The sequence below is a fragment of the Spermophilus citellus genome, assembly GCF_964194105.1.
Source record: "Spermophilus citellus genome assembly, chromosome: 3".
NCBI lineage: Eukaryota > Metazoa > Chordata > Mammalia > Rodentia > Sciuridae > Spermophilus > Spermophilus citellus.
The window spans coordinates 128,677,631-128,702,317 of NC_138184.1; the positions used below are offsets into that span (position 1 = coordinate 128,677,631).

The window sequence follows — 24,687 nt, forward strand, 5'->3', positions numbered from 1 at the left end:
GCGTAAAGAAACTAGTCAGCTCTAAGACTTTTGGGGCATGGGGCCATTTAAAGAAAAGCAGATGGGGAACCTACATTTGGGGGTTATGGGCCAGAATGAGAGGTGAATTCTTCAAGGGACCATTGTGGAGGAAGACAGACTAGTGAAGTGAAGAAGAATGTTAGAATGAACTCATTGAGGATAATTATGTTAATAATGCCATTAATCTTACTCTTTTTACTAGTTTGATTATTCTTAAATAATAGAGTACTAGGAGATTAATCTAAAAGTGCTAAATAAATATTTACTAAAATTTTGGAAGTGAGACATTGGTCTTCTGGGCCTTTATAAGAACCTCAGGTCCTGTTTGCTGCTTCAGCACTGAAGGCAGCTCAGGCCTCTACAGTGATGAGAGGTCTACTGAAGGCAGAGGAGTAGGCATGTTTACATGCAGTCAGGGTAAGTGGTGCCGTCACACACTTAAGAATGGCTGTAATAACAAAGATAGCAGGTGTCAGCGAGGATGTAGAGAAGTTAGAACCCTTGTGCCTGCTTGTGGGAATGTAAAATGGTACAGCCTCTGTGGAAAACAATCTGGTGGTTTCTCAAAAGGTTAAATGTAGAATTACCATATCACTCAGCAGTTCCATTCCTAGGTAAATGTACGCAGTTGTTCTCAGCACCATTATTCACAATAACCAAAAGGTAGAGACAGCTCAAGTGTCCAGCAACAAATGAACAGATAAATAGAATGTGTTGTATCCATGGAAAGGAATATTATTCAACCTGAAATGGAGTGTAGTTCTGATGGATGAACCTTAAGGATTAGGTGAAATAAACCAGACACAAAGACAAATATTGTAGGATTTCTTTTGTGTGAAATGTCCAGAATAGGTAAATCCTATAAAGACAAATCATTCACAGTTGCCAGAGGTAGGGGAAAGGTGCTTAAGGGAAGGATTAGGGTGAAGTAAGGAGTGACCACTAATGAGTACAGGGCTTCCTTTTATGAAAATATTTTGAAGATAAAGGTGATGGTTGCACCCTCTAGTGAATGTGTTAAATGCTACTAAATCATTTGCCTATGAATAAAAATTTAATGTTGTATTAAACTTCACCTTAATTTAAAAGTATATATATATATTTTTTAAATATTTATTTTTTAGTTTTATTTTTTGGCAGACACAATATCTTTGTTTGTATGTGGTGCTGAGGATCGAACCCAGGCCGCACGCATGCCAGGCGAGCGCGCTACCGCTTGAGCCACATCCCCAGCCCCTAAAAAGTATATTTTTAAGGCTGGGGTCATAGCTCAGTGGTAGAGCGCTTGTCTAGCATGTGTGAGGCACTGGGTTCGATTCTCAGCACCACATATAAATAAAATGAAGGTCCACTGACAACTAAAAAAAAACGTGTATTTTTTAAAAAGAATATTTTTATAAAGTGAAACTCACATCTCATTTCAAGATATATCAATGGTGCCCATGAGAGGCATCAGACAGCAAGGTAGCCATCTTCAAGACCCTACCATCCAGTATACCTGGCTACTTATGGTGGTCAGGTATGCCCTGGACATGTTGGAGGAACTGGATGTTTTTACTTAAATGAATTTTATTTTAAAATCTACTTGATATAGTCATTGGAAAACTTTTAAGTATTTTTGAAACAACATGAGCATATGAATCTGCTCTTAATTATAAATTTTATGAAATCTAACTACAGATCAAACATTTCTGATGAAAAAAAGTACAAGGCTCATCTCAATTTTTGTTGGGTTTGCTAATGCATGTATGGACACAAGGACATGGTAGTGAGTCCTCTCCCTTCTGCTGAACAGACAGAATGAGCCCCCTTCCTAAAATATCCTCTCCCTCTTCTTGGGCAGACCAGTGAATTATCCTCAGTTCATCTCCTACTGTGCTCACTGAAGTCAGGCATGTCTGTAGTCCTGTGTCTGGTCTTGCAGTGTATAAAGGCCCAACAGCAGCAATGGGGCCCCCAGACTTGCTGAGTCAACCAGCTGACTTCAGGATGCTATTAGTGGGCTGTTGGCATAGCTGGGATTTGGAGGGTTTGCCCTTACTAAATAGGGATAATAGTGTGCATGTTTTCTGAATTCTAATAGTATGTTGTATAGTTCTCAGTAATGATAATTACTAAAGAAAATAATAGTAAAAACTTTAAAAATCTTTTCAGAATTTACAGTTTTATAAGTGCCTCAAAAATCTCTGAAACAGGAAACAGTGTATTTCCCACCTGAGAGGGTTTTTTTTTGTTTTGTTTTGTTTTGTTTTTTTTTTTTTAAATATGCTTTCTGCTCATTAAAGATGGGGCAGAGTTCTCAGCCTGGAGTCTCTGAAGGTACAAATTGAAGTTAGCAATAGGCCAGCTCAATGGAGTATCTGGATTGGAAGTTTCATCCTGAATTTAAATTGGGCATTGCAGAACAGGAATCATTTATTAGTGAAGCTGTCATCTGGTGGCATATGCAGTCTCCCCTTTTCTTTACTCCCCCTCTGCTCTGGGAGCCAGAAGTGGAGGTTTTTGAGATGCTGACCTTATGTCATGATTGCAAGTTTTTGTGTTGATTTTCCTAGTTCTGAAAAACTTTCCCTTCTGTGTGTGTTCTACAGCCCCTTCCACCTCAGCCTGGTGTGGGTAGGTTTGGTCAGCAGGGGCTCAAAGATGGGAGGTAGAGGGACCCTATTAGGACTCCATGCTCCCTATGGGGTGCACAACATCTCTGATCAAACAGGTGGCACCTTCTGTGGATACTCTTGGCCATCTGTCATGATTGCCTAGAGTGTGGCTTTCACCCCTGGTCAGTGGTTCTGTTGGATGCACATCTGTGAGAAGAACTACCCTCACTTGGCAGTCCTTTCCACCTTTTCTCCCTTCTCTGAGGACTAAACAGTTTCATCCCACCAGAGTCACAGGACAAGGTGGGGAAAAATCCACTTGTTCCTTCATGGTTTCTCTGGTAAGAATTTTTTTATGAACCCAGCTACTGACCATGAGGAATACAGCCAGTTTGCCCATTCCCTGTGCATCCCTATGACGATTGACCTCAGGGGATAGGGTGTCCTGGCTCTTTTCTGTTTGTCTCTGTGGATCTGGGGCCTTGCCATTTGTCTCTGTGGCAGACTGAGCAGCAGGTGCCCTTGGGCACAAACTATGGTACACGGCTAATTCCTTGCTCCCTTGCTTTAGTCCCGCTCTGCTTTGTGTTTCTGTAATGAGTTTTGCAGATCTCAGCACTAAGGACTGTACCGTGAGGCTGGGTGAGTCTGGGCTTTCCTGGAGAGGTGCCCAAATTGGCATGGACCAGTTTGGGGCACTCCTAATGGGGCTTCTTCTCCCAGAGCCATCTCCGCCTGTGGATCTGGAGAACTCCCCACAGAAAGCAAGCCCAGCTCTAGGGAGGGAATGGAGATGGGCAAGTGGGCCCCATGTTGGAGAGTGAGGGGGCCCTGGGAGATTTTGTCATACGTTAGGCCAAGCTCTTCGTCTTATAAGTCCCAGTCACCTAAACATGGCAGGAGACTGGTGTTCCCATAATAACAGAAACTCAAAAGCCAAGTGAAACTGCAGTTAGGGAGCAAGGAAGAACATCAAGAGATGGCAGGAAACTTTATTCTTGGAAGCAAGAAAGATCATTGAGGTAGAAGGTGGTTTATAAGAGTTGGGCAGGGACAAGATCCAAATAGGCAGTAAAGACCTGGAGAGGCACGTACGTACATATATAGACTTTTTTTGTGGGGGTGAGGCAGGGAGATTACTGGGGATTGAATCCAGAGGCACTTTACAACTGAGCTACATCCCCAGCCCTTTTTTAAAATTTTTTAATTTATATATATATATTGTTTGTTTGTTTGTTCTGAGACAGTAGCTTGCTAAGTTGCTGAAGCTGGCCTTGAACTTGCAATTCTTCTGTCTCAGTCTCCTGAGTCACTGGGATTACAGGCATGCGCCACTGCCCACTGCAGATAGGCTTTACATGGCAAGATTGTGTCAGGCTAGGGTGGACCAGGACTAGGTCCAGATGGGCCAGGAGTATCTCTTAAGAGAATATCCTCTTGTGAGTATGGACAGGGTGGGCACATATTGTCGGCATCATTCTGACTGAGGATCTGGGACCTGGTGGTGAAGGTCTGAGGTACCTGCAAGATGTAGGTCTCTTTGCTCCCATTATATTCTTGGGCTCAAAGTGTTCTGGCACTCTTTCCTGTATGGCACCTTCCTTTGAATGGTTGATCCTGGTCTCACCCTGAAATGTCTGTCTCTCAGCAGCCTCTCTGCTCTGTCCCTAGCTTTGGAGACCTGGCCCATGGCTGTCAGTTCCTATCCCTAATATAGTTCTCTATCCTGTTTGTCCCAGGTGAACCTGAGCAAGGTGGGTGAGTACTGGTGGAGTGCCATCCTGGAGGGAGAGGAGCCCATTGACATCGACAAGATCAACAAGGAGCGCTCCATGGCTACTGTGGACGAGGAGGAGCAGGCAGTCCTAGACAGGCTCACCTTTGACTACCATCAGAAGCTACAGGGCAAGCCTCAGAGCCATGAGCTGGTATGCACACTACGGTCTTCCTTGCCCTGGTGACAAGACTGCTAGCAGCAGTGGGGTGGGCAGTGTTGGTGGTGGGGAGGAGGAGGGTGGTGGATGGGCCAGCCTTGCTTCAGCCTGCTGTACCACAAGCTGCCCTGCCAGTCTTGGCTCAGGAGGCCCAGGAGGGGCCCCATCTTACCTGCTTTTATCACCTGTTCCCTGCCTGAGGATAGGTACACACTGGTATTCCAGCCACATTCTCATATCCAAGCCAAGAGCCCAGGAGGCAGGACCTGGAAGGATGTTATGCAATGTGCCCTGCCCACACTGGAGCCTAGAAATGTCTAGTGTTGACAGCTCTTACCTCTGTGCCTCATCCACACATAACTTGCCTAGAGCTCCATGGGCCCCTCAGTGGAGGAGGGGAGAGCCGGCCTGTAGGGCCAGCCTGGTTTCTGACTGTGGAGGGCCTGATATAAGGCAGGTAGCTAGCAATTCACTTATTGTGAATGAATGTTGGGGCTGTGACTGGGGAGGTATGAGGTCAGCAGCTATTGGGGGATCAGGAGGCTGGTTCATGTCCGACCCAGCAAAGAAAATGATTGATTAGAAAAACATGTTCACTTTTCCTTATTTTAATAATCCTATAGGTAGCACCTTAGGGAAGAAAAGGCTGCTTTTCGTATTGTCACCTTCCAGGGTTTATCCATACAGTGCTGTAGGTTTGGACAGCAGCATGCACATGGACCAAATACAGCCTTGGATCAGTAGGGAAAGGTCAGCTGCTGGGCATGGGTCAGTGTCCAAAAAGCCACACAGATTCATATTTTCTTCTTTGTCTCTGGAAGAAGCCTCACATTGTGGTTTTTCCCTTTCTTTTTGGGGTGGCAATACATATTGGGGGCTTCTGTATACTCTGCTGCTTTGTCAGCCACTGTTTCCTATCTTCACAGGTATGTCCCTATCTCTATAAGGTTGAGGTTCCTGGAAGTTTTGCTGCTTTTCTCTCCTTCCTAGGCCCTGCCACACCAAGGCATGTAGTGAGCACATACTATGTATGTGTAGGGTGGGTTGGCTAGCTGTAGGCTCTGCACACTACTCCTGGAATGATGGTTCCCCCCCACCCACAAAAGCAAAATTGAGCTTTCTTTCTTGCTTGCTTTTTTTTTTTTTTTTTTTTTTTTGGTGTGGTGTTGGGGATTGAATCCAAGGCCTTGTGCGTGTGCGGCAAGCACTCTACCAACTGAGCATTATCCCTAGCCCCAAGATTGAGTTTTCAAGGTCTCAGAATATGGTTAGGCAGCTCAAGCAGCCTGGGTAGGGTTTGACCCCAGATCTAATTTCAGACCTTCCTGTCCTTGTGGACTTGGCTCCCTCAGCTCAGCCCATTCCTCTGTGGAAGAGAATGTTCCTTTCGGTTTGGCCCCCTTTTTCACCTAGGGCACAGTTTGGTTGAACAACATCTCTTCAGGGTCTCTGTGGTACAGAAGTCACAGAAAGCTCCCAGCATCATCTCAGATCATGTGGACAGCCAGAACTAAGTGGTTGCAATTTAATCTAGCCACTGCCCTTGCCTGTGAGCCTTTGCCCTGTGGGTAGGGCCTGAGGACCAGTCCATCCTGTGTCTGGGGTCAGCACTCAGAGGGCTAAGGTTGACTTCCCGGGAAAGAGAAGCTATTTTGACTGGAGAGCATACATGCAGATGCCCATTGTGCTGAGAAAGTGAGAAAGAAATCCTATCAAGCATTCTTCAGAAGCATATATTTGTGCCACAGGACAGAGAGAACAAGGACCCAAGATCCTCACATCTTCCCCAGATGCCAACATCAAGTTTTTGTTACAGAGAAACACTAAAGATTTAAATTTATTGTGGCTTCAACTATATTTGCGCCAAGCTTCAGTGAGGTCTTGGTAGACTTAACTATGATATATGATATAAGCTAGAATGTTCTACGACTTTTTGCATCTCTGCCCTCAAGGTCCCTGTGATTACATCTCTTGCAGATATAATCTGCAAAATACCAGTAATGTCATTTGTCTGGGAGTTGCCAATAGTACAGGATCTACATGGAGTATTGGGGCTTCTTGTTCTCTGTTTCCTTTTTTCCCCTCCCTGTATCCTTCCTTCTTCTTGACCTTTGGCTCATTCTCTCTTTCCCTTCTTTACACTCAGTGCTGATGTGTCACTGTCCTTGAGAGCTGACATGAGCTGGACATGGTGTTAGTCTCTGCATCCTCAGCAAGGGCAGACACAGATCTGCCTTGAAAGCATGGAGAGTCCTGCCACTTAAATCTGATCTCTCCAAAGACTAGTTCAGTCCAGCTTTGCAGTCTTATTGATGGTCCTCTTCAGGAAAAGGATGCTCTGTTTTTCTCATTCTTGGGGTCCTGTTGGGGGAGGGGGGTCGGAGGGCTACTTGTTCTCGTTGACTGCTATTCTGCCCACTGCCCAGGACTGGGAACAGAATCATCTGCTGCTTATCCCTAGAAAACTGAGGCAGCTTCCAGGAAAGTTTTACCAAAACAGACTAGCTTCACCGGGCAAGAAGTAGCAGCAGCATATACCATACATGTGCACATGTATTTGTGCACTTACATGCAGCCTCCCCCTGGACTCCAGGGTACTATAGAGGAAAAAGCACTGCATTGGGCTATAGATGGCTTGCTACATCTATAGACAGCTGGACAACTGATTGTGACCAGCATTGGGGAGCCTAGGGGTTGGGAAGTAACTCAATTAGGAAATATCCAAAGAAGAACCTTGAGGACACTATAGTCTAGTGCATAGATCTGTGTTTTGAGTCTAAACTGATTCAGCCATGAATTTGCAACATGGTCCAAGCAGCATGCCGATATTTGAGGGGTTGTATGACCTTGCCCAAAGGTCTACCCTGGGAGACCCTCAGCAGCCCAGGATTGGCAGCCCATGAGTAGGACTCTGGGTGACTCCTCACCAGGACTGACCTACTCTTAGATGACCAGAGAGCTTCAAGCCCCTAGGCTGTGGGTCTTAATGAACCCCCTTCTTGGAACTGTTGTCATTCAGAAGAATGTGTATCCCACAACCTGCCTGACACCAATGCCAAAGTGTCAGCTCCTCACTGGTCTTGGCACAGCTTGGGGAAAGGTCCTCAGTTCATGGGGGCCCTGACAACCTATGGGTTCCATATAAAATATCCTTAGCTCCTTTTTTATCAAATGAAGAAATAGACCCAGAAAGGTCCATACCCTTATGTGGCCTCATAATAATTTAGTCACACTTTATTCTTTGTTATCAGGGTACCTCATGGGCAGAAGGACCCTCCAAAAAGTCAGGTGGGTGGTCAAGGTCGCTGCGCTAGGATCATCAGGCCTCACTAGTAGAGAGAATGGAAATAGGGCCAGGTTCTCCTGTCAGCCTCCATCTGCTGCGCACATCAGCGTAGTCACAGTTACCAACGTGCTCTGGCATTGATGCCCATTTATGGTGTGAACTCAGAGTTTTCTAAATTTGCCAGGATTTCAAATTGTGCTTCTAATGCCACAGATGCTATGTATTTTGAAGCATTTTAATTTCAAAATGATAACACTTTCTTTTGTTGCTTTAAATTTTTTGATGTCACTGTGAATTCACGTCTTCTCAAGGTTAACAAGTTTACTCCCCTTCATCTTTTTCCCCAGTTTAATTTCTTTGAGCAGGTTTCTCATCTAGAAAGGGAGGGTGGAGTGCACAGGTGTTCAGTCTGCACTCAGAGGTGTCTATTAGAATATCTCCAGCTGGGTGGAACTCACCCTAAAAGTCAGTAACTGACATCGCACAAGCACATGCCAGCATTAATATGGTGGCTGGACCTACGAGTGAATTTGGTGACATATAGGAATGTCTACTCTCCACCTTTGCCCCAGGGAAGGTCTGGACACTGATCCTGACTCCCTGGGCTCCAGCAATTTTAAGATCAAGTCTAAAAATCTACTCCTTACATCTGGCTTCCTACATTGAGCCTCCAGACTCTTGGGGTCAGAGGAGGCTGCTGTACAGCTCTGTAACTGTTAGCCCTCTAGCTGCCCCTCACCCTCCAGCTGACTACAGCTCTGTTAGGGCATAGAGGCCTCCTGTGGCCTCCTGCTTAGCATGTCAGGTCCATTCTTGTGTTTGGTTGAGACCATCCAGCTTCATGCTTCCTGTTGGCCAGGCCATCAGGGTTGTGCAGAGGGGCTTCCTGAAGTCCTCTTTGCCACCCCTGTCACTTGGTATGCGCTAATTGCTCTGACCCCACTGCAGTGCCTTAAAGTGGTCATTCCATTGGCTCTGATCTGAGTTATCTATAAGAAGTTGAGAATACTGATCAGTCCCTAATATGTGTTACGGATCCAACATGCTCATTGCTACTAGGAAAAAGAAAGCCCCCTTGTCAGGAAGGTTTTATTTTACAAGGAGAAGCTGTGGTACAGAAAATCCAGAAGCTTTACCAGATGCTAGGAATTTTTGTTAGAGTTGTGTATCTGTCTTCCAGGCCTGTTCTTCAGGCTTTCTGCAACAGAAACCACAGACTCCATTGGTGGGATAACCCCTGGCCCTATAACATCAGCCTCTTCATTTCTTGTGGTTGAAAGAAGAGATCATCCCCATCTGTGGGTACACTTGAGGTGACCAGGTGAGGAGGACAGATGCTTAGAGAAGGGCTGGCCCGCCAGCCTAGGCTCAGGTGCCTCCCTCAGGGTTACAGCCTTCCTGATGTCCCTTGACTACGGCCTTACTGCTATGGTCTGCTTGCTGACCGGTGGAGGCTAGGTGTTCTGCAGTGGTCATGTGCTAGAAAGGAGCTAAGTCTGTCACCCCTGACTAGGTCCCCAAGGAAATAGTGGGACATTCTTGACTGGTGGATTCCCTGCTGGACATTCTGAGGTCTCTCCTCCTGCACCACATCTTGGGTCAACCTTGAATTGTGTGATGATGGCAGTTGTCAATGACAAGAACTTTTTCCTTTGGGAAGGCGATATGGGAAAATGCCTAGTGGGGTTCTAGGCTCTGTAGGCTGTTTGGAATTTGGACAGAAATCCTCGTAGAAAGGGAAAGAAGACGTGAACCACAGAGCGCTGTCATTGCTTTACTGGAGACAGAAGAGAGGATTAGAAATTCAGTCTGTGGGGAGCGCAGTCTTACAGGAATTGGCAGTCACCCAGTGCCTCCCTTGGTCTTGAGCTGCTGGAGGGTATACGGTCCTCTAGCCAGTTTGTCTTATGGGGCAAGTTCCCAATCCCTGAGGAAGCAGTTCTGTTCCTGCAATCCATCTGCTCTATGAGGAAGCATGCAGTCCCTTGTGATCCCCTTTAATCTCTCTATTTTCTGTTTGTAGAAAGTCCATGAGATGCTGAAGAAGGGGTGGGATGCTGAAGGCTCTCCCTTCCGAGGCCAGCGATTCGACCCAGCCATGTTCAACATCTCCCCGGGGGCTGTGCAGTTTTAATGACCAGAAGGAAAGGAAACTCGCCAGCAGGGAGGCAGAGGCTTTGTTCTCAGCTGTCCCTCTCTCTCAGCTCCCTGTGTGCCAGGGACTTGCTCGTCTCATTCACCCCTAGCCATCCTTTCTTTCAAGGGTGAACCAGGCCATCAACCCTGACCTTGCACCTCCAGGCTGTTCCAGAGAAGGTGCGGGGCCAGCTGCTGCCTGGTGGCCGCTGTGGCCAACACTGAATGAAGGTGTTTGAAATGCAGGAGGGACACGTCCCAGTAAACTGAGAGCACATGCTTCGTCTCCACAGCAACCAGCCACTGCAGGCAGCATTTCTTTCCTCCTCTGCTCTCTGCTTGCTGTTGTTTTGATGCTATTCTGCTTGCTTTTCTTCTGGTTGGGAGTGGGGAGTTGCTGGGCTCTTGGACGAAGCCAAAGTTGAAGTGTGTGGGGTGCAGCACTTGTATGAAGGCAAGTGGGGAACAGCTGTGGAGCTGCTGCTGGGGCCGCTGTGGGAAACCCGTACCCCTTGACCTCATTAGGTATGTTCACGTGCAGTCTTGCTCATCCATTTGTAAATGTGCTCTGTTTGCCTCGGCCGCATAGGCAGAACAGCAGAAACTGCAGTCCTATTTTCACATTCTTGATGTTGGGAGAAAGTCTGGGGTTCTGGTCTCAGGCCCAGATGCAGTGGGAATTCTGTCTGCCCTCGGATTGCGGCTGCTTTGCTTTGTTTCTTGTTAAAGTGAACTGAGCCTGGCCACCACTGCATGGTACACTCTGCTTGACTCCCTGTGTGACCTCTTTGGGTGTGCTATGTCAAAGCATGGGCAAGAACCAGGCATCCTCAGGAGACCACACCAGGTCTAGCAGCTCATTGGCAGATCATGTCAGCCACAAACTCTGAGCAGCCTTGACCTCGGGTGCCTCAGGAAGAGGAATTTCTATACAGGCACGAAGGCACACTGTCCCACTGTGACAGATCCCAAGAAATTGAAGACCCTCATACCAGGCACTGGACTGTGTTCCCTGGATCTCCTAGTCTGTCCCCCCTGTTGTCCAGGGAATGGGCACCATCTCAGTATCCCCAAGCCCATGCCTTGAGCCACAGCACTGACTCTAGCCAAGTTATGAAGACCTGACTGAGGGGCTGGGCTCCAGGTGCTCTAAGTACTTACAGGACTCTCTCTGCCTGTTACCAGGAATGTGGTATCATCAGTGCCCAGCACTGTCCATTCACCTAGCTGGCAGCCTCAGTGAATGAATAAGTCACAAAACAAGTGTTTGTACCCTGGTTATACCCACGGCCAGCTGGAGTCAAAGCCTAAAGATGCTGGGCAGCTTGCTCTTGGCAAAGAGCACTGGCCTGCAAGCTCTCTGCAAATGCTCAAGAGGGACTGTCTAGGAGAACAAGTTGGTGGGACATCCTTCCAAAGGCTTCCACATTGAACTGTGTAGATAGGATCTAGTTTGTTGTAGTCATTTTGGGCTAGATTTCTGGTTTACAGTGGTGGCCGACAGCCCTTATAAAAAGTACATCCTGGGGCTGAGGTGGTGGCTCAGCAGTAGAGCACTCACCTAGCATATATGAGGCCCTGGGTTCGAACCTCAGTACTACATAAAAATAAATAAATAAAATAAATGTATTGTGTCCAACTACAACTAAAAAACAAATATATAAGTACATTCTGGGAGGTATTCTATGGGTCCAAAAATGTCACACTGACTGTCAAGGGAGAGCAGAGGACCCCAAATGCCCCCTTTGAAATGTGAGAGCTCTGCTGTCTGACATTGTCACCAAGCTAGTGCGGCCCTTCTGAAGAGATCTTGAACCCCAGGAAGCAGAACTGATTCACCTTCAAGAGATTCTGAAGAAACCTTTGTTGTTTTTTCCTGAAGTTTCATCAAGGTCCTAGGATTTGCAAAACACTGTCCCATACAACTGTCACACCTAACAAAAAAGAGGTCTCGGGATGAATGTGCATGTCTCCCATCTTATCTGTGATTCCCGAGTTGGCTGCCTCCTCCCTGCCCCCCTCCCTGTGGACAGTCTTCCAGGAGGGATGAGGTGTGTGAGCCCTGCTCCTCATTGTTTGGGAGACTGAGTTGTTCACTTCTCTGACTTGTCTTCCTTTTGCCTGGATTTACTTTCTGTGTTGCATTTCTTCCCAGTCCCTACCCTTCTTTAACAAACAGTAAACCAGTGTTTAGGAAAGAGTAGCTGAGATGGGCAGCGTTGGGTGTTAGCTGTGTGGCAGGAGCCTGGTCTGGTCCTTGGGTACATAGTGTGGTTGTGGGTTCTGGGCCCACAAGCCTTGTTCCTGGCCTGGCTCACTCCTAGCCAGGCTGGGGGATGATTCTCCAAGCTGGGGCTCCTGCTGGACCGTCTAGCCTCTGGAGCTGGCACACTGCCTATTTTCTCTTTTTAGACACGACAGCCGCAGTTTGGCCACTAAGTCCCACCAGCTGAGGTCTGAGGAAAATGGGGTGACTCGTCCCCCTTGTCCAGGGGCCCAGGAGAGTGGGGTGTCCAGCCTGCAAAGCTGCTCCGGCTCCTCTGTGTTGGTTTGCAATAAATCTGTATTTAAGCAGTTCTGAGTGTGGCATTTGCTCTTTACAATTCTGTTTGTGAGTTGTCATTACCCACAGTTTCTAGTCATGAGGCTTTGGGCCCCAGTTTACAGCCAACACCAAAATGGGGAATCTTTTCCATCCAGCCTAAAAGCCCTGGCAAAACTTCACACAGCTTTCAGAAATCCTATAAGCTTTTGATCAGATAAAAGAATGTAACTAGCTCTGACATAATTTCAAATAGGTCTGGAATTCTGTTTACCTGAAGGCTCAGGTTGAGTGCAGAATTCTGAATGACCCTGCTGGATGGTGAACAGGGCGCCTTCACTCATTATTCACCAAGCTCCCAGCCTGTGGATCTCCAGGCACCTCTGCACTGCCGCAGATCCTCCAGGTGCACATCTTCAGGTTAGCTGCATTGTCTTCCACCAAGACAGCCTGACATCTGACTCAGAACCCCATCAGATCTCAGGTTATTCCATTCTGTGTCCTTCCCCCATTCCAGGGAGAACTTATTTCCTCTGACCCTGCTCATTCTCAGTGGGCAGGACCTGAGGGTGTGAGAAGTATTTATCAAATGAAGAATATATCAGAGGCTAACTGAAATTGTCCATTCTTAGGGCCATAAATAACCTCCAGAAAGGAGAGAGATCTTCAGTAATTTGCCCCTAAGAATGCAGGAGGGAAAAGCTCAAGAAGTGTTTTTGTGGAAATGTGTCCAGGAGGCGTCAGCTGCTGCACAGAGAACTCGCTGGCCAGGACACATGCTTGGGGAACAGACCCTCACCCCACCTCAAATCTGCTCCCCCAGCAAGCCAGCTGGCAGCCAGCTCAGCCAGGGATGAGATGGCTCTCTTGTGAATAAAGAGCATGAAGTTTCTCAGCACAGTCTGGTCAGCCCTTGATAAACCCTTTCCCCTTTGGTCAGAGGCCTAGCAGCCCTGCATAGCTGGGGGACTGATGCAGAGTTGGGTGTGATTTCCCATGGCCAAGGTTGATGTCCACTATCTAACTAAAAATCTGGGGAGCAGGTGTTTGAGCTATACTGCTGCCCCGAAAGTCTGCTGAATACCATAATGACCCCATAGGAATGTGGTTTGAAAGCCCCAGGGTGCCTCCTGTCAATCCTGGTTAGGAAGGTGCAGTCAGTCTCAGGAATAAGAAGAAAAAAATAATATTCTACTTTTCCAGATTTCACTCAGCCAGCTCATACTAACATGGTTTAACATTTTGTCTCACTTTCTTGGTTATATATTATAAGAATGAAAATTGAACACACTGGCCTTTCCTTCAAGGGGATGAGAGGACCCTGGCATCACGGTTTCTTGGTGTGTCAGGTGCCCAGTAGGGAGTAGGCCTGCCACTCATCCCTCCCAAGATGAAGGCCCAAGTCCCCCACTGCATACACCCAGGTCCTTGTGCCAGGAAAAACTGGCCAGCTGGCTGCAGGCCCACAACTCCCTGCTGTGCCTTTGTAGGGTAGGGAGGAGACCATCATAGAGCCAGATGGTGCTGACCTGTTGGGATCCCTGGGCCTCCTCACTCTTGGAAGGAAGCTCATGTTTCTGTTTGCTGAGGTGGCTGAGTCAAAGCCCAGACTGGACAGTGATTCAAACCAGTACTGGGTTGCCAGGACTACTGTGGGGTCATCCCCCAAATTTGCTTTCTTTCCTGTTTTTGCCAGTGGATATGCAGGTGTACATGGTGGGAAGAGCATATGTGGTGGTCGACCTGTGGGTACCATCAGCTGGTTCATAAGGCCACCCAAGTGTATGGCTTCTAGCAGAGTGGGCCCAAGACTACTTTCCCTAGAGAAGGGCTGTTTAGGGGGCACTAGCAGGAAAGATGCCAAGACCAGGAGGTGGTTGGCTGGTATCCTGGTACTTCACCCAGTCTTAGGTGTTTTTACCCAGAGCTGGAGGAAGCCTCAGGGACTTAGTGGTCCAACACCTCATGCTAGTCACAGAAGCAAGGCTGTGTAGCTGGTGTCCCCATCCTTTCTCCAGGAAAGGCCCATGCTTCCTCTGAGACTGATGACCCCTCCTGTCAAATTCATTGACCGTGTTCCTCTAGATTTAAAGAGCAGGACTAGCAGCTCCCAGGTGCAGTCCTGGCTATGACACATGCTCTGTGGCACCATGACACAAGTGGCAGAACTGAAGTACCGAGGGTCACCATAGGCTCTAGTTCTGATGGGCAGCTCATCACAAGACTCTGCCTTGGGCTGTTGGTCACCCCGGTCCCACAGTGCAGGTTTGTGTAGACTAGATAAGGGAGAAAGACGATACCACCACCACCACCCCTTACACTCCAGCATCATTCATTCTCTAGAACCTTAAACAACACATGGGCACAGTGACTGCACATTAAAGAGAGGCTAATGAGCCATTGGAGCCTCCTAGCTTTCCCAAGTTTGCTTCCTGCCAGGTGGTACTCTCCACCCCTTCCCTGCAGAGATAGGGTCTGCCTCCCTGTTAGGATTTTGTATAAGGCCAGAATGGGGAGAAGCTGCCAGGAGACAGGATAAAGGGATGTTGGGCTGGGGGCTTGAAGGAGGCCCTTTCCACAAGGAGGGGCAGCTGCTCTAGTCATGGATCTTGGTGGAAGCTTGGCTCCCAGAAATCGGGGATCAGGGATTTCTTGTGACCCAGTGGTAGCCCCTGGCCCACCATGATATCCACAATGATACTCCAGCGTGGAAATTCAGGAGGTTCCCAAGAGTTATGGGGACTAATGGCCCAGTGTATGGAGCCCCAGCCAACTGGACACAGTCCATACATTGTGGCCCTAGAGAAGTGGCTATAGACTGGAGCTTGGCTATCAGGTGGGCAAGGTTCCAGTAACCTGGGTGGCCACATGTATCTTAGTTGACATTGCCAAGAAGGAATTTGTTACCCCAGATTAAGGTTTTGAAGCCTGTCACCACTCAAGGGGGACTTGGGCTCTGTGTGGGTGTGCCTGCTGTCTGGGGCCATCTCAGGCTATTTGGGAAGAAGGGCTCAAGTACCTTATGAGGTCTGTAGAGGTCTGAAGGAAAAGAGTTGGGGTGGGAGCTGGGTGAAGGGATGGGACAGGACTCATCTGGGCAGTGGCTTTCACACTGTCCTCATGCTGCAGACTCAACCAGGTAAGGAGGAATTCAGACCCTCTACTCTCGTGATGAGACTGTGCCACCATGTTTTCCATGTTTTGGGATCACGGTGTGCTCAGGGAGGGCCATGGCCTGTCGTGCTGCATCTGCCTCCCTGTGGCCTTTCTGCCTTACATACTCAGCCACTTCTAGCTCAGAGAGGAATTAACTTCATACCTCTGAGCTGAAATTCACCAGCTCTGTGCCTATCATTCCCTATGTCCACCCACATGTGCCACCCACTGCTGGAACACCCCCCCCCACACACACACACACACATGTCCCCTCATTCCTTGGGGCCTGGCCAGGCACAGACTGACAGCAGCTGGCTCTGCAATGACCTCTGTCTCCCTAACACCCACCAAGGGCTCTGCAGCCTGGCCTTGCTTGTTTCCATGGCATAAGGCCCAGCATGTCAATGGAGGTGATTCAGGCACCCTTCTCCTCACACCTGGTCCTCCCCGTGATGACAAGAATCACCTCTTGAGCTTCGATAGTTCCAGCCATACTCCAAAGTCGAGTGATATAATCCAAAAATGGGAACAATTTTGTCCTCTCCTCATTGTCTTAGGAGAACCGTCCATACCTGTATTGTCCTCTTGGTCGCCATTTGGTCCCTTGACCGATATACATCTTCCCCACTGCCCCCAAGATATGCGTGTGGTCTGCAGTGGTTGCATTTCCTTCCTGTGAGCTTGGCTTTGCCACACCCTGCCTGCTCTGTTCTCCCTGTTGAGGGTGTCCCTTGGGCTCCTGTGCCCTTCTCCTCCGGTACACCCATCGAAGGCTCAGGATAGAAACACTGGACTTGGGACTCTTGCAGGCACTTCACACTGACCATGCCAGTACATGCCTTCCTTCCCTCAGGGCTAGAGAGCAGAGATGGCCTCAAGCTGGTGCCCCACGTATCTGCTCCTGAGGGATCAGCAGGATTCTGTTTGGAAAATACACTTCAAAGCTTTGAAAAGATGATTTATCTGGAACATTTGAGAGCCGTTGCTCATAAAAACAGGTCAGATTCAGATGTGTCTTCTAGGGACTCCTCCAAGGCACAGATTCTAGAAGCCATTTAGGGACAGATAGAGTTCGGGTAAATAGTCTATGAAGACCAAAATGGTGGGGTTGATTGGTCCTCTTAAAAAGACTTGTGTTCCAACTTAAAAATTTTCCCAATTAAAGAGCCCTTTTGAGAAACTGCTTTTAACAAATTCCTACCCTAGCCCCAACCTGGAGTTTGCAGACACTCATGTCTCTGAGTAGGACCCTTAGGCTTGCTAACTCCTGGCCCTACTGCATTCCCAAACTCCTGTGTCACTTTCTTGGTCCAGGTCTTGAAACCCAGGATCTCAGTCTAATCCAAAGCCTCTCCCCAGCACCTATAGCAGCCCCTTGAGGCATACATATTAACTTTCAGAAATCTGGGGAAGCAAGGGTCCCTTGTCCTGCACTCTAATACTTTATGAAGCCCCATGAAAAATGGAAATGTATGATATCTTATCAAAAACAAAATCAAGAATTTGAAGATGGCCATTGCAGAAGAGTAACCAAAGGTAGGGCCTGGTAACTGCCCCATGGAGGCCTCCTCCACACTGGCCCCTCCTTCTGGTAATAACCCCACTTGGCACTTGGCTAGGCCAGGCATGTGCAAAACCTGGACAAGGAGCAGCTTTGAGCCATCTCTACCATCCTTACCTCATGATCTCAGAGCATCCAGGACTCTATGATTTCTACCCTCACTGGCAGCCTCATCTCTGCCCCAAGAGGACAACCATCCAGATATTTCCATGATATCATTTTTGCTATTCATATATTTCTAAACTGTATAAATAAATGTCTTCTATTTGCCTTCCTTTCTTTCATCCTTGCATCTATGAGCTATTGCCACCTTCCGTACGTATCTGCAGTCTCATTCACTCCCACCTGGGTGATGGGTTTTGTTGAGGATTTTATCAAATCTATTTAACCATCTCCTGTTGGTGAGTGCTTGGATTAGTCCCAGTTTCTCACTCTCTTGGGTGTGAGAGATTCTCTAGGACATTCCCTGTAGTTGGAGTTGCAGTGGGGTCTGGCTGTCCTCCTCACTGTCCTGATGGTCTTATTTTTATATTTATTTTTTAGTTTTAGGTGGATACAATATCTTTATTTTATTTTTATGTGGTGCTGAGAATCGAGCCCAGTGCCTCACGCATGCTAGGTGAGCGCACTACCACTCGAGCCACATCTCCAGCTCCCTGATGGTCTTTTAATGTTTGTGACTATGCTGGGTGCAGAGTTAGGTTGTCTGTACAACCTTTTATATTTTTATTAGACATTCTGTAAACTTTCTCATTGTATTTATGTCCATTTTTTCTGAGTTGTTTATCTTTTATCATGACTTGTAGCATTTTGAATACATACCTTTGTGAGATGTATTTGTTCCAGAATTTCCCAGTCTGAAGCCTGTGTTTCCTCTGTAAGCCCCTGTTCTATCCTTAGGCCTGACTCCCTTCATGCAGAACATTCTTGGAGATCACCCCTCTGTCCTCAGGCCACCTTGAACCCCAGACACAGGCCATGTTTCCTTAGCATTTCCCTGTTGGGAAAATGGAGACCGGTAAGGGCTGTAGGGTGGGCAAAAGGTCAGGTGCTTCCTCTACTCCTGGGCCTGTTCCAGACGGAGACCCTTACCCTCTGTCTATGTACCCACCTTTCTCCACTGCATCCAGTGGCAGTGCTCACGCCCTCTGGTTTGCAGACAGATGTTCTTTCATGACCTATCGAGACAACCTTGCTCTTTGCAGGGCTCTCAGAGAGGAAGACATTAAATACTTGAGATGGTCTAAGTTTCTCATCTCTCAGACAGCCTGTGTGGAGAGCACAGAACCAGAACCAAGAGTATCTGTGGTGCTGCCTGTGATCCCTGTGAGCCTGGCCTGGGAGAACCCCGGTGCCATGGGCCCAGCAGGAGGACTCATCCCACCAGAAGCAGCACTGGCTCCTCCTGGTTCTCAGCTTGGTGACGCAATAGGACCTACTGAGGGGCTGCCTGCTCACTCAGTAGAATCCAGGTCCTCCAACCCCAACGCAGACCCTGAGGAAGGTCTGGAAGAAAGCAGAGGCCATGATTCAGTGGCCTTGAGACCCAGCCCTCCGATATCCTACTTGCCCTGAACCATTTCCCAGGAACCTTTAGGGAAGTGTCACCAGAGTCACCCAAGCTCAGAATTGTCTGACCCCTCCAGTTCCCACTGTAGCCCAGGCCAAACACCTGGCAGCCAAGAAAGAGTAAGAGGGACCCCTTTCCACACAGGGAAGGGAAAACTGAGCAAAGTCAACAACCTTCTTAGATGAATCAGAGATTTGTGGTCATGTGACAAACTGCCACCCCAAACCTTCACAGCCAGACAGGTAAATACTGAGACTCACAGCCAGAAGCCATGCTGGAGTGGACTGGATAGAACACGGAGAGGGAATCGGCTGGGGACAGAGAGAGAAACTCACACATTGAGCATCTTCATGGAATTCTCCATAGAAGCCCTGAGAAGCAGCACAAGGTGTCTATAGGAAACACCTGTCAGAGCTGGTACCTCCAAAGCACCAGGTTTCTGCCTCCTGGGAGTGGCCAGGCCAACTGCTGTCTGAACTGACTCTTCACAGGAAGGTGCATCTCATGTAGAACCTTGGCCTCAGAACAGAGCCCACACCTGCCACTTGGGCCTGAGCAGGCACTTGGAGACCAACAAGGGAAGGAGTGGGCAGGAGAGGGATGGAGAGTAGAGAAATGCCAGAAAGTGAGGCCAGCAGTGAGAGAGAGGGAGAGACACACTCAGAGATGGACATGAGAACAGCAAGAGGGACACTCAGATGACAGGAGGGATGGTGAGAGGCTACTCACATGAACAGAGGGACATGAGAAATGGACACTGAAGAGGAAACAGGTGGGTTAGGGAGGTCACTCAAATGATAGGACAGACATGGAAAACAGACAAGGTAACACAGAAGGAATAGAAAGAGGGACACTCAGAGATGAGGAGGAGACATTGCAGAGATTTCAATTCTTCAGGGGCCTGTGATACTCTTGTGTTCTCAAGGCAAACATTCTTGTTTTGTCAAATATTTGTTGAATCATTTCTCTGTATTTTGAGGGATAAAAACTATTACCCGCCCCCCCTACCCCAGTCCCTCTGTGCAGGCAGGGCGTGTGCTGATTCTCAGGGAAAGTCACTCTGGCTGCTATTTGTGCCAAGCAGTTTCAGTCCTCATCAGTGGTTCTCAGTGGAGTCCCAACCACAGTCTCCATCACCTGAGATGATTTGAGATACAAATTTCCAACTCACCAGACTCAGGAGCAGAAACTCCAGGAGCAGTCCCAGGATTGAGAAGCCCGCTCTGAACAACTCCCTAAGGTGGGTCCTACCCCTCCTTCCATGCCACACTGAGGCACATCGGATGTATCAGAACCCCCAGGGTGGCATCTCTCCTGACCCTGTGTCTGCCTGGTCAACAACAAGTCAGGCAGTTGGCAGAAATGGATGCTGAGGCCACACATGGAAGAACTACAGGCAAATGTCACACACTTGTTGTCACCCCAGGACATGGATGTCCTGCAAGAGGGTGGGTGGGACAGCAGGTGCTGACACAGGAAAGCATCCTCAAGAATGTCATGAGGGTGACAAGACAAGCCTCCTGTGCCCCACTGGCTGTTGTGAGCTCCAAATTTAGGCAGAAACAGGCAGGGTCTGAGATGGGTCAAGGAGGGAAAAGAGGAAGCCCCAGAAGTTGAGGAAGTTTGTTTGAGGAGCCATCTCTCTGCCCTCTGCCAAGAAGTTGCATATGGGATCTTTGGGTATCAAGTAAGAGAGACTCCTGAACCCTGCCCTGCGGGGAGGCCCTATGTGGGACCCCAACCCTACCCACTTTGATCCCGGTGCTATGACACCCTTCAGGCCCACAATCCCTCAGGGCTCAGAGCTGGTATCTCCAAAGCACCAGGTTTCTGCCTCCTGGGAGTGGACACTTACCTGGGGATACAGTGGGGTTCAGACCCCAGGCCTGCTCTGTACCCTGCCTTTCTTAACCACAGAGCTGTGGACTCATGGTGGAGATGGGACAGTTTTCAGCCTTTTTGCTAATCCTCTGACATTTTGGTGAAACAAGCATACTCATTCTGCTGATAGGAAATAGATACATACATAGTCATGCCCATGGGTCCAGGAAACATGGAGCAGCACAGGGAACTAGGTATGGAAACCCCTTACTACCCAGGTAGTGGTCCAGGGAAGCTTAGGGAGTAGCTAGGCTTGGCTCTGGCCAGATCCAAATGCATTGGTCTTGGCTTTGGAGTTTATTGCAGATCCCCAAGAGCTCTATCAGGGCAGGAGCTGGACCCAAGATGGAGGGGGCACTGGGAGGCAAAGATAACCACAACCCAATCAGACTCCCAGAGCCTGGTGCTGTTGGTGCCCTCACTGCAGCCCTGAATTGCCCAAGCTGACTGTGCTGCCTTCTGCCTCCTTTCCCTACATCAAGGCCTCTCTTTTCCTCTCCTCTCCAGAACCCCTGGATGAGACTCCTGGCCCTACTACTTACTCCAACAAGACTTAGGAAGGTGGTCTGGGTCAGGGGTACACAGGGTGGGGTGGGTTTGGGGTGGCTGGTAACTTTGGGTCACTACATGAAGAAGCTGTGACTTTGGGCCTGACCTTGAAAGATTGTTTATAACATACAGCCAGTAGAGGTGCCAATCCACAGAGCTTGTTCAGACTCCACCAATTCCACATGCGCTTGTGTATACATGATGTGTGCTACATGCGACTGTACCACACATAATTCCATGTAACTGCCACAACAGTCAAGGTGCAGAAGTGTTTGGTCACTACAGTCTCCTTGTCCTGGCTCTTTATAGGCACTCCCATCCCTAACCCTGGAGACCATTAATCTGTTCTCTTGCTATAATTATTATTGCTTGAAAATTATATAAGTGGAATTATGCAATATGTATCTTTTTGAGATTGGCATTTTTGCTTCTAGAATTTCCCTGAGGTCCATTTGGGTTATTTGCATTATAATTCATTGTCTTTTCTTGCTGAGTAGCATGCCAGAGTATATAGATGTACTACAGTTAGTTTAACCATTCACCTGTCAAAGGACACTTGGGTAGTTTCCAGTTTTTGTCTATCACAAATAAAGCTACTATGCACATTTATATGCAGGTTTTTGAGTGAACATAAATTTTCATTTCTTTAGGATAAATATCAGGAAAGCAGTTGCTGAGTCATATATTCAAATATTTGTGTAACTTGTTGGGCATTGTGGTACATGCCTGTAATCCCAGCTGCTTGGGAGGCTGAAGCAGGATTGTAAGACAGCCTTAGCAATTTAGTGAGGCCCTAGGCAATTTAGTGAGACCCTGTCTCAAAATAAAAAATAAAAAGGGCTGGGGATGTGGCTCAGTGGTTAAGTTCTCCTGGGTTCAATCCCTGATACCACAAATACATACATACATACATAAAAAATTTAAGTATATGTGTGAGTTTGTTCTCTGCACCTATGCCTGAATTGGTGCAGTAATAGGCAGAATAATGGGCACCAGAAAAGTCCCCATCCCAATCCTGTGGAATATGTTATGCAGGGGGATCAAAGTTACAGATGGAATTAATGTTGCTAATTTTTTGACCTTAACAACAAATTATTCTGAATCTCTGGGTGGATCCAATGTAATCATATGGATTCTTTAAATGTAGAAGAGGGAGGCAGAAGGGTCGGAGTCAGAGAAAGGTGATGAGAAAGACTTGACCCACCATCACAGCTCTAAAGATGGATCATGGCCACAAGTTTCTGACCTCCAGGATTGTAAGATAATAAATATGTACTGTTTTAAGCCACTAACTTTGTGGTAATTTGTTATGATAATAATAGGAAATCAGTATTTTTAAATTTTATCTCTCCTAATAGGTGTGTGGTGTCATCTTATTGTGATTTAATTTTCATTTCCCTAGTGGCTACAGATGTTCACCATCTTTTCATGTGCTTTCGGCATACATATGGTGAAAAGTCTGTCAGGGTCTTTGCCCATATTCTAATTGAATCCCTTGTTTATTAAATGTCAAACTGTGAGCATTCTTTATGTATTCTTGATAAAAGTCTTTTGTGGGCTATGTGATTTACAAATATTTTATCATGTTTTGCATTGGAAAAACAAACCATTTTTCCTCAGTTCTCACACCATAACAATCAGCACAGGAGACTTCTGTGACTCAACAGGTGTGGGGATTTGTCCCCTCAACCAGTAAGCAGGCATTGAAGCTGCAGCAGCAGATACCAGCTGGTGTCCTCTGATTCAATCCAGTTCTGACATTAGCATCAAAGCTCACAAGTTGAGAGTTCAGTCCTCAAGACTGCCTGCCCACCTGAACTTCAGGTACCAGTCACAAGCTCCAAGTGGTTTTCCCTGTGCTTTTGGTTGGCTAGCTATAAACTGGCGTTCCTACAATCTCCTCCTTACATTCCATTAATTTGCTTGAACAGCTCACAGGACTCAGGGAAATCTGTTTATCACAAGGATATCACAAAGGATACAGATGAAGAGATGCATAGGGAGAGGTATGTGGGAAGAGGTGAGGAGCTTCTGTGCTTCTTCCAGGTGTACCACCCTCCAAGAACCCATGTGTTAAGCTTTTCAGAATCTCTCTGGACCTTGTCCTTTGGGGTTTTATGAGACTTCATTTCACTGGCATGATTGATTAAATCATTGGCTATTGATAACCAACATAACCTTCAGCCTTCTCCCTCTCGGGAGGTTGGGGGATAGGACTGAAAGTTCTAACTTTCTAATTCTGTCTTGGTTTTGTCCAGTGACCAGCCCCCATCCTAAAGCTACCTAGGAGACCCCAGCCACTGGTCAGATTATTAGCATACAAACACACCATCACTTCAGAAGATTCTAAAGGTTTTAGGAGTTGTGTGCCAGGAATCTGTGAAGATCAAATAAATATTTAATAATATCATATTCTGTGATTTGTCTTTTCATCCTTTTAACATGGTCTTTCTCAGAGCAAAAGTTTTCAATGTTGTTGAGATGCAGTATATCAAATTTTCCTTTTATGAATCAAGGTTTTGGTGTCAAGTCTTAAAACCCTTGACTTATCCTAGATCTCAAAGATTTTCTTGTATTTTCCTGAAAGTTTTATAGTTTATGATTTACATATAAGTCTATGATCCATTTTGAGTTAATTTGTATATAAATGGTGAGATTCTTGTTGAAAAGGCTCTCTTTTCTCTATTGAATTTCTTCCTTTCCTTGGCAAAAATGAAATGGGCCTATTTGTGCAGATCTCTTTCTGGGTTCTCTAATCTACTCCACTGATCTATGCATCTACTCTTACACTAATACTAGTCCTGACTACTGTGGCTACATTGTAAGCCTTGACATCATGATCTTTATTCTTGTTTTATATACTTGTTTTGGCTACTATAGGGTATTTCTCTTTCTGTATAAATTTTAGAACAAGTATGTCTGTGTCTAAAAAACACCTGAGATTCTGATAAGAATTGCATTAAACCTATAGATCGATTCAGGAAAAAATAACCTCTTTATTGTTAGAGTCTTCCAATCCATGAGCATGACTGTCTCTCCAAGTATTTAAATCTTTGATTTTTTTCATCTGAATTTTGTAATTTCTATCATATAGATTCAGTATATATTTTATTAGATTTATACACAAGCATTTCTTGTTCTTTGGGTCAATTGTAAGTTTTATATATATATATATATATATATATATATATATATATATATATATATATATATATATTTTAAGTTTTGGCTTTCTCTTTTTCCTTACTAGTATCCGAAATGAAATACTTTTGTGTGTTGATCTTGTACTCTTACTAAACTCATTAGTTCTGGGAATTTCTTTTGAAGATTTCATTTTCTGTGTGGTCTACCATGTCATCTGCAAATATTGAACAGTTTAATTTCTTCCTTTTCAATCTGAATGCCTTTTATATATTTTTATTTCTTTGTTGCAGTGTCTAGAACTTCTAATACT

General features: G+C 46.8%; 1 protein-coding gene across 2 annotated transcripts in view; it reads left to right on the forward strand.

Moving 5' to 3' along the window:
* The window catches only part of NUDCD3 (NudC domain containing 3), a 108,375-nt gene extending 95,825 nt beyond the window's left edge, over positions 1-12,550 (forward strand). Inside the window, exons 5-7 of one of the 2 annotated variants that reach the window (XR_014020963.1) lie at positions 4,358-4,546; positions 9,862-10,969; positions 11,021-12,550. Coding sequence is in view for 1 of the 2 variants with exons in the window: in XM_081285285.1 (XP_081141411.1) it covers positions 4,358-4,546; positions 9,862-9,972 (300 nt within the window). In the remaining variant the exon portion in view is untranslated. Of the gene's footprint in view, positions 1-4,357; positions 4,547-9,861 lie in introns of both variants that reach the window. The other variant, XM_081285285.1, reaches the window with a different exon arrangement.
* Positions 12,551-24,687: the final 12,137 nt, after the last annotated feature.